A 14,462-nucleotide genomic window follows, 5' to 3' on the forward strand; every position below is an offset into this window, starting at 1 on the left:
ATTGACTCAATGGATATGAGTTTGAGCAAACTCAGGCAGATAGTGAAGGACAGGAAAGCCTGGTGTGCTGCAGTTCATGAGGTCACGAATAGTCGGACATGACGTAGCAACTGACCAACAAGGAAATCTGAATAAGCTGTGTTTTAACTCATAAAATGTTCCAATATTGTTTCCATAATTATAGCAAATGTACCATACTAATAGGAGATGTTAAAAATAGGGAAAATTGGGGGAGAAGGGCGATATGTGGGAACTTTACTACTCTCTGCTTAAGTTTTCTGTAAGTCTAAAACTTCTAAAAAAGAGTCTGTTAATTTTCTAAAGATCACTTGAAAATATGAGCAAATTTCAAGCCAGGCTGTGGGGGCAATTATTTTATGCTTTGTATGTTTCTCTATTTATCAATTGCTCAGAGTTAGAATATAGAAACTTAAGCAGAATTCTGTCTCCCCCATTATGTAAATTAGTAATATGGTGGGTGATTTTACTGTTTTGTTTATATTAACACTGATTTTAAAAATTGATAAGTCCCTTATGGAATAATGCAAACATATAAGCTAAAAATTGCTGAACTTCTTTGTACACAAATCTTTATTTAAATAGTAAGGTGGATTTCTAAAAGTGGAATTTTATACCTACTGCCAAATTACAGTCTCAGCAAAGTTCTACCTACTTTTACTGGTACTCTTTGTCTTGAGTGCCCATTTGCTTATTGCCTAGACACCACTAAGTATTATTTTTTTTCTGTTTGATAAGCAAAAAGATCTGATCATATGTGTTTTCATTTGCCATCTTATGAGTATTAATAGAGTTAAGTATCATTGCTATCTTTCATGCTTACTGATGTTGGTTCTTCTGCTTCTAAGAACCTGTTCATGTGTTTGTCCGTTTTCCCATTGCTATATAAGAACTCTGTACAAAAGTTTTTAATATTACCTTTCTCTCCCCTCTGCTCTTTTATGACACCATTCTACTCTTCCACCTCCTGCTTCTGTTCCCACTCAAAGGGTGGTGATCCTCAGCCTTGTTCCCTTTTCACTCTAATTCCTTCTTGAACTATTTAATCCATACAGATCTCAGACTGTTCTCCCAGAAGGAAAACCCAAAAGGAGTGGAGACGATGATGGTCTTGTTAGTATCACCAACCTTCCTGCCTTCCCTGGGAACAAGGGTGCTCCAGGGGTGTTCAGTGCTCAAACTGGGATGTGCTGTCCTTTCTGACTCTTTGTGACCCCATGAACCACAGCCCACCAGGCTCCTCTGTCCATGGAATTCTCTAGGCAAGAATACTGGAGTTGGTTGCCATGCCCTCCACTGGAGGATCTTCCCAACTCAGGGATTGAATCCAGGTCTCCCACATTGCAGGTGGATTCTTTACCATCTGAGCCACCAGGGAAGCCCCTCAAACTGGGATAATCCTGAGGAAACCAAAATGACCGGTCACCCTGTGAGTCAAGTGCCCAGTAAATATTTGTTGAATGAATGCATGATGATTGCCAGGATTACTTTTCCAGCCAAATTGCTCTTTGGATGTTACAGACCCATTTCTAATTACTTCATGGTCAGTACCACTTAAATAATAGCATCTCACATCTAATATGTCCAAACTCTCTCCCCACTGAAGTGAAAGTCACTCAGTCATGTCCAACTTTTTGTGACCCCATGGGCAATACAGTCCATGGGATTCTCCAGGCCAGAATACTGGAGTGGGTCGCCTGTCCCTTCTCCAGCGGATCTTCCCAACCCAAGAATCGAACCGGAGTCTCCTGCATTGCAGGCAGATTCTTTACCGACTACCCCCTGTGAAAAACGGGCAAGCAAAACAACAACAATAAAACCCCGCTCTTCTATATTCACATTCTCAATGAATTCTTTCTCTAGCATTTTAGAATCTCAGTAATCTTTACACATTTGTTTGTTCTATAAGGCAAATGTTTGCAGTTAGGGTTGTAACCTGTACTTTGAACTGATTTAAATTAACTACAAACTCCAGCACGGTACTATTGTCCAACCCTTTTTACCCTTTTGGCTGTTTCCTTTGCCCCAATGTTTCTTAGGAATATGTCAAATAAAAGGGTAAAATAAGGCAAGCTTGAAGTTACAAAAAGTTGAGTTTATTCAGGAGTAGCAGAAGAACTGCAATTTGAAATATGCAAACTGTAACAAGCTACAGGTGAGTCTGATGAGCCGGTTGAGGGAGGCTGTCTTTATGGGCAGGAAATGTAAAGAGGGGAGAGTTCAGGGAGGGTCTATTAAAGTCAAAAATAAACAGAGGCCAATTTTGAAAATTCCTCAAGCAGATAAAACCAGTCCAGTCATACAAACAAAGCTCAACTCAGCTTATTTTGTGAGACCAACCCCACCCAGGTCATTTCTTGCTCATGCTTCTGGAAACCATCAGCCTAATTTTCCGAGGTTAATATGAAACAATCCCTGACTAACTTCCTAAAATTTAAGAAAAATATTATCAGTTTTATGTACATCAGGCTTTTACAAGAAATCAGTCTCTCAGTCCTTAAGATTTGCTTTCCTAAGGATATATGTGTGAGAGTTTCCATTTTATATCCTCTGGTTCCATTTTAGACTGAAATTTTTTCACAGAATAATAGTTATGTTACTTTTCAGGTAATGAAAGTTTGTTACAGAGAAAAGCATATTGCACTAAGTAAAAGGTAGCAGAATTACATGGATATAAGTAAATATTATTTGTATCAGTTAAGTTCAGTGATGGGTTTCAATGTATAAATTTAATAACCATAGTTAAACTATGAATATAAATTTTAAGAAAAAAAGGTAAATTATAATTTTATATGAGCTGAGACTCTCAAAAAAACTAAATCATAGCATTTAACTTAGTTATTCTGTTAGGTAAATCGCTTAATCTACAACTTTGCCCTCTCAATACATTTTAGGATAAATTGCCAAAGATACCAAATATTATGTTAACAAAAAACTGCTTCATTTTTTTTCATCTTTATGCTTATATTAGCTCAGACTGCCATAACAAAATACCTTAGAAGGGGTGACTTAAACAACAGAAACTTACTTTCTCACAGTTCTGGAATTTGGAAGTCTGGATCAAGGTACAGGATGGTGGGGATGTGATGATAAAGTTCTCCTTGGCTTGAAGATGGCTGCCTCCTCGCTGGTTCTTGTTCGGCGAAAGGGGTTTTAGTGTTCCTTCCTCGTCTTAGAAGGGCACCAGGGTGGATTGAGGCTCCACCTTTAGGACCTCACATAACCTTAATTACCTCCTTAAAGACCCTATCTCATTCACATGGAGGGTTCGGTCTTCAGCTTTTTTTAAGTTTATATTTTGCATGTGGGCTGTCAGCTCCCCCTGTGTTCTCTGTAAAGTTAATTCCACACATCTGTTGCTATTCTAGGCGCTAACACAGCCGACCCAGGTTCATTCTCTTAAGCCTCTTTTTCCCCACCCTGAAGAGTGGAGGAGTCTGTTCTTGTCTCACCGTGGATTGTCTCATCTTCACACCACCTGTAAACAACCATTTACCCATTTTTTCCTCCTTTCTATCTTGTTTGTCTTTCTTTAATCAAGAGACGTTTCTTTCCCTTCTCAATCTATCCAGCTGCATATTTCTATTACATGTATGTATGTTTGAGTGCACTGAGCATGTATGTTTCTCTGTAAACTGTTTAAAATAATGCTGTCTTAAATACTGCCAAGTATTTACATTTCACAGAGTGCTTTTACCTGGAGTAACTATTCGATTCTCAAAAGAAACCAGAGCAGATGTATGACTAAAGGTAAAATTTTATCTCTACTTACAGATGTAAAAGCTGAAACCCAAGGAGGTTAAGTGACTTTCTAAGGCTACTCCTAACATTTTGCCTTTTTCTAACCTCAAAATATTTTTATTTTTGCATGCATTAATGTTTCTATGTCTCTATATATCCTATTTCAGAAACTCTTGTTTGTGGTACATGAAACACAGACTCACTGTGGGAATGGATATTTTTTGCTCAGAAAGATGCAAGATGTAAATTATCATTATATACTGACAATTTCATCATGGGTATCTGGATAATTGAATGACATGAAAAATGCTAAACATTATGTTCTAAGTATATCTGCTAACATCCAATCTTGGCAACCATGAATACAAGAGTGTATCTCTAATGACTGAGAGATGAACAGTTATCTTTTGTCTGTTGGTGCCAAACATATCTTTCTTAAAGATCTTATCTAGATCATCCTTAGTATGGACATTATGTATTTCTAACAAATAATGTTTTAGTCATCTGTCATTATTATTTCCAATTCATCCGCGGTATTAGTCACAGTTCTCCACAAAAACATAACCAATAGGAGATTATAATATACAGGGGTATATATGTTTATGATTATAAGAAATTAGCTCATGTGATAATGAAGGCCAAGAGGTTCCATGATCTGCCCTCTGCAAGCTAGAGCCTCAGGAAACCAGTCGTGTAGTTCCAGCCTGAGTCCAAAGACCTGAGACCCACCAGTGCCTGTGGTAGAAGTCCCAGCCCAAGTGCTGGAAAAGACAAACGCCCCAGCTCAACACAGTCAGGCAGAAAGGGACTTTTTCCTTCTTCCATCTTTTCATTCTATTCAGACCCTCAATGAACTGGATGGTGTCCACTCATACTCAAGAAGGCAGTCTATTAACACTTTACTCAGTCTGCTGATTCAAATGCTAATCTCATCCAGAAACACCCTCACAGACACACCCCAAATAATGTTCTGCCAAATATCTGGGCACCCCATGGTCAAGGTGATACATAAAATCAAGCATCACATCCCCCTTTCTCCAGTTTCTTTCATTCCCTGTGACACAGGACACAAAGAATGAGTAATCAAGTTGCAATCCACTACTAAATAAATTACCTTGTGTTTATGTTTAGAAAATCTTCAGTCAGTTGTGAAGGTGTTTCTTGACTTTGGAAAAACATTGAGGAAATAGCATCTAGTGCGTGAAGTAGGTTCAGATGATTCTTGGAAGGATTTAGTTGTCTCATTCGGCAACAGAGTACTGACTATAAATGTTGGTTGTGAGCTCCAAGGACTACATCACAATCATCTTCGTCTCTCCACCCAATGGCAGATAAAACGAATGCAACATCCAAGGCCATGACACTGAGCATCCTGCAATCCTTGTCAACAGTGGCCCCTGGACGTGTGCAGTGCATGCTTGCGCAGACATGCATGATGGCCTGACTAGAAGAGTCATCACAAGGATGTAAGCCATCTGCAGGCACTCTCAGGAGGGAGCACAGCACCGTATAACTTGATGAAGTAGAAAGAATGAGGTGACTGAAAGCCCTATATTCAAGCGTTAGTATCTCCACGTCTTCTTAGAGAAGTGGTTTGGACACGCCAGGTGAGGTCTGTGAGCCTGTGTCCTCTGCTGCCGCTCCCTGTTTCACGGAATCGTGAACATTAAATGAGATCAAGCACAAGAGAAAATTGTATATATTAATGTGAATTTTATCCCTTCTCCAGGGGGTCTTCCCGGCACAGGAATTGAACCAGGGTCTCCTGCATTTTAGCAGATTCTTTACCAGCTGGACTACCAGGAAAGCCCCCTAAGAAATAATAGAGAAGCTTAAGGAAAGGAAGGAATAGTTTCACCTACCTTGCGTTAGTGACAGGGTTGAAGGGACTGGGGCATTTGAAGAGTATGTGCTTCAGCTTGTTATAGCATCAATGGGGGAGGGGATGCAGGTGATGGAATCTTGCCTTTCTCTTCCAGCTTTCCCATGAGTGATGGCTCATCAATTGCCCAGAGAGCAACTGCCCACCTGCCTTTGAAGCCGAGCTTCCATAACCCCAGAAAGACTGTCCTCACCAGTCTCTCCTGATACCCCACAACAAAGTAAAAAGAGACATGCTGAGCTCGCCAACACCATGGAGAATACATCAACCTCTCTTTTCTGTTTGTTGCAAGAAAAACTGCATGGCATCAGACTCAGACCCCAAAGACTCTCAACTGCACACCCAGGCAGAACTAACCATAAAGAACTTGCGGGGGAACAGGAGAGGACAAGGACGAGGGAAAAAAATCAATGTTTGTGCAAAGGAAAAGAAAAATCAATTGAGGGGAAAGAAAATGTTATCCCTAAGCCTTTGAAAGCAGTGGCTTAGATGGATCCATATCAGCATAAGGAAGGAAAGGATGATAAAAAGAGTAGAGAGTCCTTTTACACTGAAGTTCTCAGTTGCAAGGAAATCAATAGCTCAAAAACAATTTTTTTTTAATTGAGGTGAAATTTGTATCACATAAAATTAACCACTATAAAGTGAACAATTCTGTGGCATTAGTACACTGAGAATATTGTGCAAACACCACCTCTATCTAGTTCCAAAGCCTCTAGAAGTATTTCTTATGCTAGAATTTTATATACAGAAACTACACTAGAAATTTTTCTTAGACTTTTCAATCATTTGGGCTTAACTCCTAGATTGTATTTAAGCACTCAGTTGGATTGTTGCTTGCTACCTAACTAATATTAGACATCTTCAGTATTTCAAGATGGGCCATTTGATTAGGTGAATGGGAGAGGCAATTATAGGTTTCCACAGACAGGAGAAATCCCATACACTTATGTTCATGTGTATATTGACAGGGTATTTAAACAACTCAAAGAAAAGTTGAAAATTATTTCAGCCATATGCATTTCTTTAATTCAGGGTCATGCAGGCACACTGAGCAATGGTATAACTAATATATATCGACCGCAATGCAAAATCAAATACAGTCCCTCAACTCTTCATCAGATTTCTCCAAAAACTGGTTTAACCAAGCTGTTTGTGCAAAGGAAAAGAAAAATCCTCTAAGCAGTGGCTTAGGTGTATCTTTATCAGCACTTAAGGAAGGAAAGGATGACACAGAGAGTAGAGAGTCCTTTTACACTTAAGTTCTCAGTTCCCTCACTTCAGTTCAGTCGCTCAGTGGTGTATGACTCTTTGCGACCCCATGAACCGCAGCACGCCAGGCCTCCCTGTCCATCACCAACTCCCGGAGTCCACCCAAACTCATGTCCATCGAGTCGGTGATGCCATCCAACCATCTCATCCTCTGTCATCCCCTTCCCCTCCTGCCCTTAATCTTTCCCAGCATCAGGGTCTTTTCCAATGAGTCAGCTCTTCACATCAGGTGGCCAAAGTATTGGAGCTTCAGCTTCAGCATCAGTCGTTCCAATGAACACCCAGGACTGGTCTCCTTTAGGATGGACTGGTTTGATCTCCCTGCAGTCCAAGGGACTCTCAGAGTCTTCTCCAACACCACAGTTCAAAAGCATAAACCAGTTCTCTCAAGACTGGTTTAACCAAGCAAAAAATTACCTTCTTGAATATTGGGGTCAGAAAGATGTAGAAAATCTGACTCTTCTGCTGTTATGGGAGTGAACAGTCTACTGACAGTGGACAGAAAATAATGCTGTCTTGGGCATAGTTTCTGTAGCTGCCGTAGGGCCATCCCTGTGCCATGCCTGCTCTCCGTGGCTGCAGGGCTAAGGAATAGTCTTGATTAGGAAACCAAGACTGAACCTCCATCCTGCCACTGCTGCTTTTATTGTTAGCGTTTTAGACTTAGTCCTGAATCTCTACCCCTGCTCTGAACCATTGACCGTGGAAGCTGAACTTTGTAATCGAGTTGGACTATATCTTCCTCTAAATTGACTGTTGCCATGCCTGACAGATGCAGGTATGCTATGTGTGTTACCTTATAACTGTAGCCACATAGAACCCCAAAAAGTCTTCCTGAAAAGTGTGGTAGCAAACTTCCTTTTTACAGTTTCTCTTTTTGCCATTTTTCAAATAGTGAGGTAACACTGAGACAGAATCCTATTTGGGACTCCTGAGAAGTAACTGCTTCATGATTTATGAGCTTCCTACCCAAAGGAAGAATCAATAGACAGAAGGCAAAGACTTGGGGAGAAGAATCCAATAAGTAACTTTAAGCCTATCTCACATTATTACTTTTCTGAAGTTCTGTGTTAGCACTTTATATATAGCAGGCACTCAATATAATTTGTTATTTGAATGGGATAAGGATATTTTTTCTTCTTTAGTAATCTCCACTCTAAGGAATATTTTACCTTACTATATTGATCAAATAATGTTAGTATTTTGTGCCAGCTGTTCAACTCAAATAATTATTTTTAAATAGCCTTCGATTTTTTTTTTGTAATGATCTGCTGTTCCCTGTCCTGTCCCTTTGGTGCTTGCGAACCATTACTCATGAGACCATATATGCATTGCCCATAGCAAGTGGTCCTTAAAGTCTATTGAGGAATCAATAGATTCATTTGTAACCACATTTTAAAATTCAGAGTTCTAGGTTCCCCAAGCCCAGTGGTCCTTGGGTCTGAGAAGGAATCTTGTAACCTGCTAACAAACACCCTGGGTGATGTGGTGCATGTCATCACAAAACATATTTCAGAAACTGATCCATAGATTTGATCCTGACCTAGACTCTCTGACCAGTCTTATTTAGAGCAGAGAGAAGATGAAGAACCAACAATAAATTGATAATATAGAGATGATGGTCCTTCCCTGGGACATGATCTTGTTTCACTAGTTGCTATTATGTCCTCTGTCCTACTTCATGCCTGAAATCCAGCTGGTATTTCCCTGGATCTTGGTTGCTGAGTCCATCATATTCTTAGGTTGCTGGCTAAAGAATTGTCAATTACTAAACCCCATATTTAATGTTCTGGCTGTTTACCAAGAACAATGACCAAACTCCATTGTTTGCTTTGGGAATTCGTCCAAAAAGTCCTACCCCTACTGTTTAGAAGTCCACTTAGTCCCTCCCTTGCCCAGGTAAGTTTGCGGCTAACTCTCCCAGCACGAAAACCTCACTCTTCATGACAGATATTTCTGACTGAAGATCCTGACTATCCTTATCCAGAATCAGCCAAGAGGAATAGGGTACTCAGCAGGCTGTGCTGTGCTGAGCCACTCAGTCGTGTCCGACTCTTTGTGACCCCATAGCCTGCAGCCCACCAGGCTCCTCTGTCCATGGAGATTCTCCAGGCAAGAATACTGGAGTAGCCATGCCCTCCTCCAGGGGATCTTCCCAACCCAGGGAACGAACCAGCTTTGCAGGCAGATTCTTTACCATCTGGGCCACCAGAGTATCCCATTCACCAGGCTCCCCTTAAAAGGATCATTTCCGCCTGTATCTGTGGTAGAATGAGAGGTCGTGCCTGATCATTTAGCCAAGTTTAACACAAGAGATTTTAGAAGAGGGGTTGTTAAGTGAAAAACATGTCTAAATGGTATTATTTTTGTTGCATACAGCCTGTTGTCATGAATAGCCCTAAACAAATGCAGATTCAAATAAAAGTGCTCTTAATTGGTGTTCAGGATTGAAGTGAAGGTTGCTGACAAAACTGGTACTTTCCCAAATTGTTACTTTACCTGCTGAGAGCTGAAATACCATCTTTTCACAAAAGATGAAGTTTCAAATAAGAATAGAACAAACTCCAAGGATATCTTCCTCTGTCTTGGTTCGTTCAAGTAGTCGATAAATATGCTTCTTAATACTTTCTATGTGTTAGGAATAAAAAGCTCTGGTCCCTGCCCTCATGAGGTTTATCATCTTATATTACAGCTTAGGTCATGAATTTATGTAGGAACAGGTCTATCCAGGACTTTTCTTCTCCCACCTGCCTGTCTGAGATGAAAGAACACTCTGGGTTGCAGAGATAGTAAGAAATGCTCCCAAGGAAGCCAAACTACGACTCATCTTCCAGTAGGTAGACTTCCAGTAGTGGAAGCTTATGGCAAAGGTGCTAGTCAACAGGAAGAAAGGATGAAGATGACCATAAATTAAACAGAAATCTTCCTATGGATATTATAAAGCAGACCAACATGTCTTGGATAATACAGATCTGTGTTAGAGTTCTGTATGTTCCTTCTATTTCCACCAGATAAGACACTGAAGATTAATTGAAACACCAGGTGCTATGTAAGCTAATATTTTTGACAGCTTACACCAGTGGTTCAGACACCTGGAGAGCTTGCTAAAACACAAATTAAACTCAGCTATATCAGCAGAGTTTCTGATTCAGGAGGTCTGAGATGGGCCTTGAGAACTTGCATGCCTAACAAATTCCCAGGTAACACAGATGGTGCTGGTCTGAGGACATGGGCTTAAGCAAACACTCAGAGGAGCCTTTGAAAGTGTTGCTCCACGAGGAGTACAGACAGCATCATCAGGCTTAAAATTTTTAAATACCTGTAGTTTTTCTCACTATAAAATAATACATATTTATTGCAAAAAAATTTTAATACAAAAGCAATAAATTCATAAAACAACCAAAGTAAATTTAAAACCATTCAGTGACAAGTCCCCATTGGTAACCTTGCTGTGTATTCTTATAAAATCTCTATGTGTATATGTGATGTTTATGTCTGTACATATATATGATCTCTTTCTCATATATATATAATGTATATACAATATCAGATTCATCTTATACATACTGCTTTGTAACTTACCTTTTTACTTAATAGTATATTATAAACATCTTTCTATAGCAATAGAGTTCTAAAACATAATTTGGCACATCCTTTGAATAGAGATACCAAATTATGTTTAAATGTACTCAAGTGTTCCCACTTCCTGGACACTTAGGTTCAACTCCTTTCTGTTCAAACAGGTTCAACATAAATATGCTGATGAGTCATTATATACATCCTTAATTATTTTCTAAAGACAGATTTCCAGAACAAAAATTGCCAAAACTCATGTATTTTAAGTCTTTTAGTATGTATTATCAGAAATAATACAAATTTCAAAGAAATACTGGATCAATTTACACACCCATCAGCTCTACAGAGGCCTTTTCTTATATGTCCATATAACACTGAGCACAGTTTGCTTTGCTAGTTTAATAGAGACAAAATGACATCTTGTTTATATTTTTAATTTTTTTCAGTTACCAGTGGGATCTGTCATATTCAGTGATTTCATACCTCTTTCATTTGTAGCTGTGTAAATCTGGGGCTTAGAATCAAACTATTAACTCTATACAAAGCAATTTTTGTTTGTGAGTTTATATGTTTGATATTTCAGAGTCCAACAAATCATTTTTCTTTGTCATGAACCAACCAAAATTCTCAAAATAGGTAACTTTCATTATATTATGTAAACTCTGGGGAAATTTCTTTGTTACAAAATTCAGTAGTTTGGATTTGTCCAATATGCAACCCCAGTATGTGAATTTATTATTCTACAATATAAATGGTCTAATTTTACTTACAAAATAATCCATGTGAAAACATATCCACTGTGATTAAGAGAGACAATTGATGGAATAAAGTATCTTGTTATCTATTCATTAATATTTATTGCATGGTCATATGACGTGAACACTAAAACAGACTTTCTTGGTGATACACTAAACTGAATTTTTTTGGTGATACACAGGGACTATTAGGTGAAAAATATGGGAACATCCGAATGCCTGGAGAAGTTGAAGCCTCAGAGTTTGAGATGATCTTGGACGCTGCCATAGAGGCGAAGCTGGACACCAAGTTACTGGAAGAGTGGTACCGTCGGGACGAGAACTCGGTGCCAGCCGCTTATTACCTCAGACCCAAATCAGAAACGCTGAAAAGCAATAAAAATGCAGTAAGTTATCTTCCTCTCCAAAGTGTGTCTTTCTCTACATTTTTAAACTGTTTGTCACCCAAGGCAGTTTTTCTCCACAGCAAAGGCACAGCAGACAGAAAGTTATTCTGCCCTGGACCCTAAATTTCCTTTTAACAACTAAATCCAAAGCTAAGAAATCTTCCAAATTCACCTTTCTTTTTTGACATCTTAGACTTTTCTTCTGGGGTCATTTCCTTCTTCCTGAAGTATATCTTTTGGAAGTTCCAAAAGAGTGATAAGTTCTGTTTATCTGAAAATATGTGTATTTCTACCATCCCACTGTAATGTACATATATTCCAATTGGTATATGTTGTGCTTCCTACATTTGTGAATTCATATATTCTATCAGTTTTAGAAAATTCTCAGCCATCATCTCATCAAATACTGTCTCTCCTCTACTCCTTCTTTCCTTTCTGCTCTTTAGTTGCATGTACAATAGATTGCCTCACTCTATCCTCCATATCTCTTTTAAAAAATTTTTTAAATTTTATTAAACTATAGTTGATTTACGGTGTGTTAATTTCTGCTGTATAGCAAAGTGATTGCTATACATACATACACACACACACACACTCTCATATATATACATTCTTTTTCATATTCTTTTCCATTATGGTTTGTCACAGGATATTGAATATAATTCCCTGTGCTATACAGTAGGACCTTGTTGCTTATCCATCCCATATATAATAGTTTGCATCTGTATCCTCCATGTCTCTTGATTGTCTTTCACATTATCAATTTCCTTATCTCTCTGTGCTGCTGCTGCTAAGTCACTTCAGTCGTGTCTGACTCTGTGCAACCCCAGAGATGGCAGCCCACCAGGCTCCCCCGTCCCTGGGATTCTCCAGGCAAGAACACTGGAATGGGTTGCCATTTCCTTTTCCAATGCATGAAAGTGAAGTCGCTCAGTCGTGTCTGACTCTTCGCGACCCCATGGACTGCAGCCCACCAGGCTCCTCCGTCCATGCGATTTTCCAGGCAAGAGCACTGGAGTGGGGTGCCATTGCCTTCTCCGCTTTCTGTGCTACTATCTGGAAGGTCACTTTAGATCTTTTTTCCAGTTTACCAAATTTCTTCTTCAGCTGTGTCTCCCCTGTGCATTGAGTTTTCAAGTTCAACAGTTATATTTTTAATTTGTAAAAGATTTCTTTTGAGGGGGCAGTCTTTTAAAACTCTGCCAAGTTATTTTTTATAGCCTCTAGTTTTTTTTTTTTAATTCAGTATGTTCCTTTAACATTTCATACATTGTTAGTTTATTTATTTTTTTTGTTTTTTTTTTGTTTGTTTGTTTTGTTAATTTATTTTCTTATGTCTTATGTAGAAACTTGCAGAGAGGTTGAGGCATACATGAATGTGATAGAAACACAGTCATTGTCTCTTCTCCAGCTTTGTTCCCAAATATATCCATCATATGTCCCCTGAAACTGAATGAAGGAGGTGGAGAAAACAGGTGGGCCTAATTATTGCCTAGACCTTTTAAAGAGGTTGAAAAGAAGCCATAGGACTTCCCTGATGGCCTAGTGGTTAAGAATCCTCCTGCCAATGCAGGGGACATGGGTTTGATTGCTGGTCCAGGAAGATTTCTTATGTTTCAGGGCAACTAAGCCCAAGCACCACAACCACGGACCCCACATTCTAGAGTCCAGGCTCCTCAACAAGAGAAGTCCACCCATTGCAAATAAGAGAGTAGCCCTCACTTGCCACAACTAGAGAAAGCCTGCACAGCCAAATAAATGAAAAGATAAAATTTAAAAAAGAAGGCGTAGAAATCCATTCCTCTTCCAAAGAAAATATCCTTGATAATGCAGTACCCAGGAGCTGCAAGAGGAGAAGAGCCCTGGGTTAGCAACAGCTCTTCATTTAAGACCCCTGTGTTTTGGCCATTCTGACATTTAACAGAAAGCATTTTCTCCATGCAAAATGAAATCATGTCAGATCTCTCAGTTCTTCTTTTTCTTCCTCACATGTATTTTTTAAAGTCATTATCTGGAAGAATATGAAGAATACTGGGGTAAATCCCAAACCATTCACCAGGTAAATATGCCAGGAGTAAAGGCAGTAGCTGGTAAAGTAGATATCAAAAAACATGATACCTCAAGAAACCAGTTTTACAAAGCTGTAAAACTTACCCCTATATTTAATTGGCTTTAGCTATTCCTTGTTTCTTTGATTCTATGAGCATCTAGGGAAATTTAAATTATTGGCTGAACCACATTTCCGCATAAATTGTTGTTAAGTAAATGATTGTTTGAATAAGATTATCAGCAAGACTCTATAAATGTTACTTTCTTGGGAGGCACTCCTATTTTATTTCCTAGAGGATAATAAAAAATAAATGAGGAAGGAACAACTAAAGACAATTAAATAGTAACACATGAGTCAGTCAGTTCAGTCGCTCAGTCATGTCCGGCTCTTGGCAACCCCATGGACTGCAGCATATCAGGCTTCCCTGTCCATCACCAACTCCCAGAGTTTACTCAAACTCATGTCTGTGGAGTCAGTGATGCCATCTAACATCTCATCCTCTGTTTTCCCCTTTTCCTCCTGCCTTCAATCTTTTCCAGCATCAGGGTCTTTTCCAGTGAGTCAATTCTTTGCAGCAGGTGACCAAAGTATTGAAGTTTCAGCTTCAGCATCAGTCCTTCCAATGAATATTTAGGACAGATTTCCTTTAGGATGGACTGGTTGGATCTCCTTGCAGTCCAAGGGACTCTCAAGAGTCTTCTCCAACACCACAGTTCAAAAGCATCAATTCTTTGGTGCTCAGCTTTCTTTATAGTCCAACTCTCTCATCCATACATGACCAC

At 39.2% G+C, this 14,462-nt stretch overlaps 1 protein-coding gene across 1 annotated transcript in view; it reads left to right on the forward strand.

Annotated features, from left to right (window-relative positions):
- Window positions 1–14,462, forward strand: part of NWD2 (NACHT and WD repeat domain containing 2) — a 209,393-nt gene that overhangs the window by 180,340 nt on the left and 14,591 nt on the right. Inside the window, exon 4 of the mRNA XM_061164782.1 lies at window positions 11,427–11,630. Coding sequence (XP_061020765.1) covers window positions 11,427–11,630 — 204 coding nt within the window. The remainder of the gene's footprint in view (window positions 1–11,426; window positions 11,631–14,462) is intronic.

This window comes from Dama dama, chromosome 17, assembly GCF_033118175.1.
Source record: "Dama dama isolate Ldn47 chromosome 17, ASM3311817v1, whole genome shotgun sequence".
NCBI classification, from domain to species: Eukaryota; Metazoa; Chordata; class Mammalia; order Artiodactyla; family Cervidae; genus Dama; species Dama dama.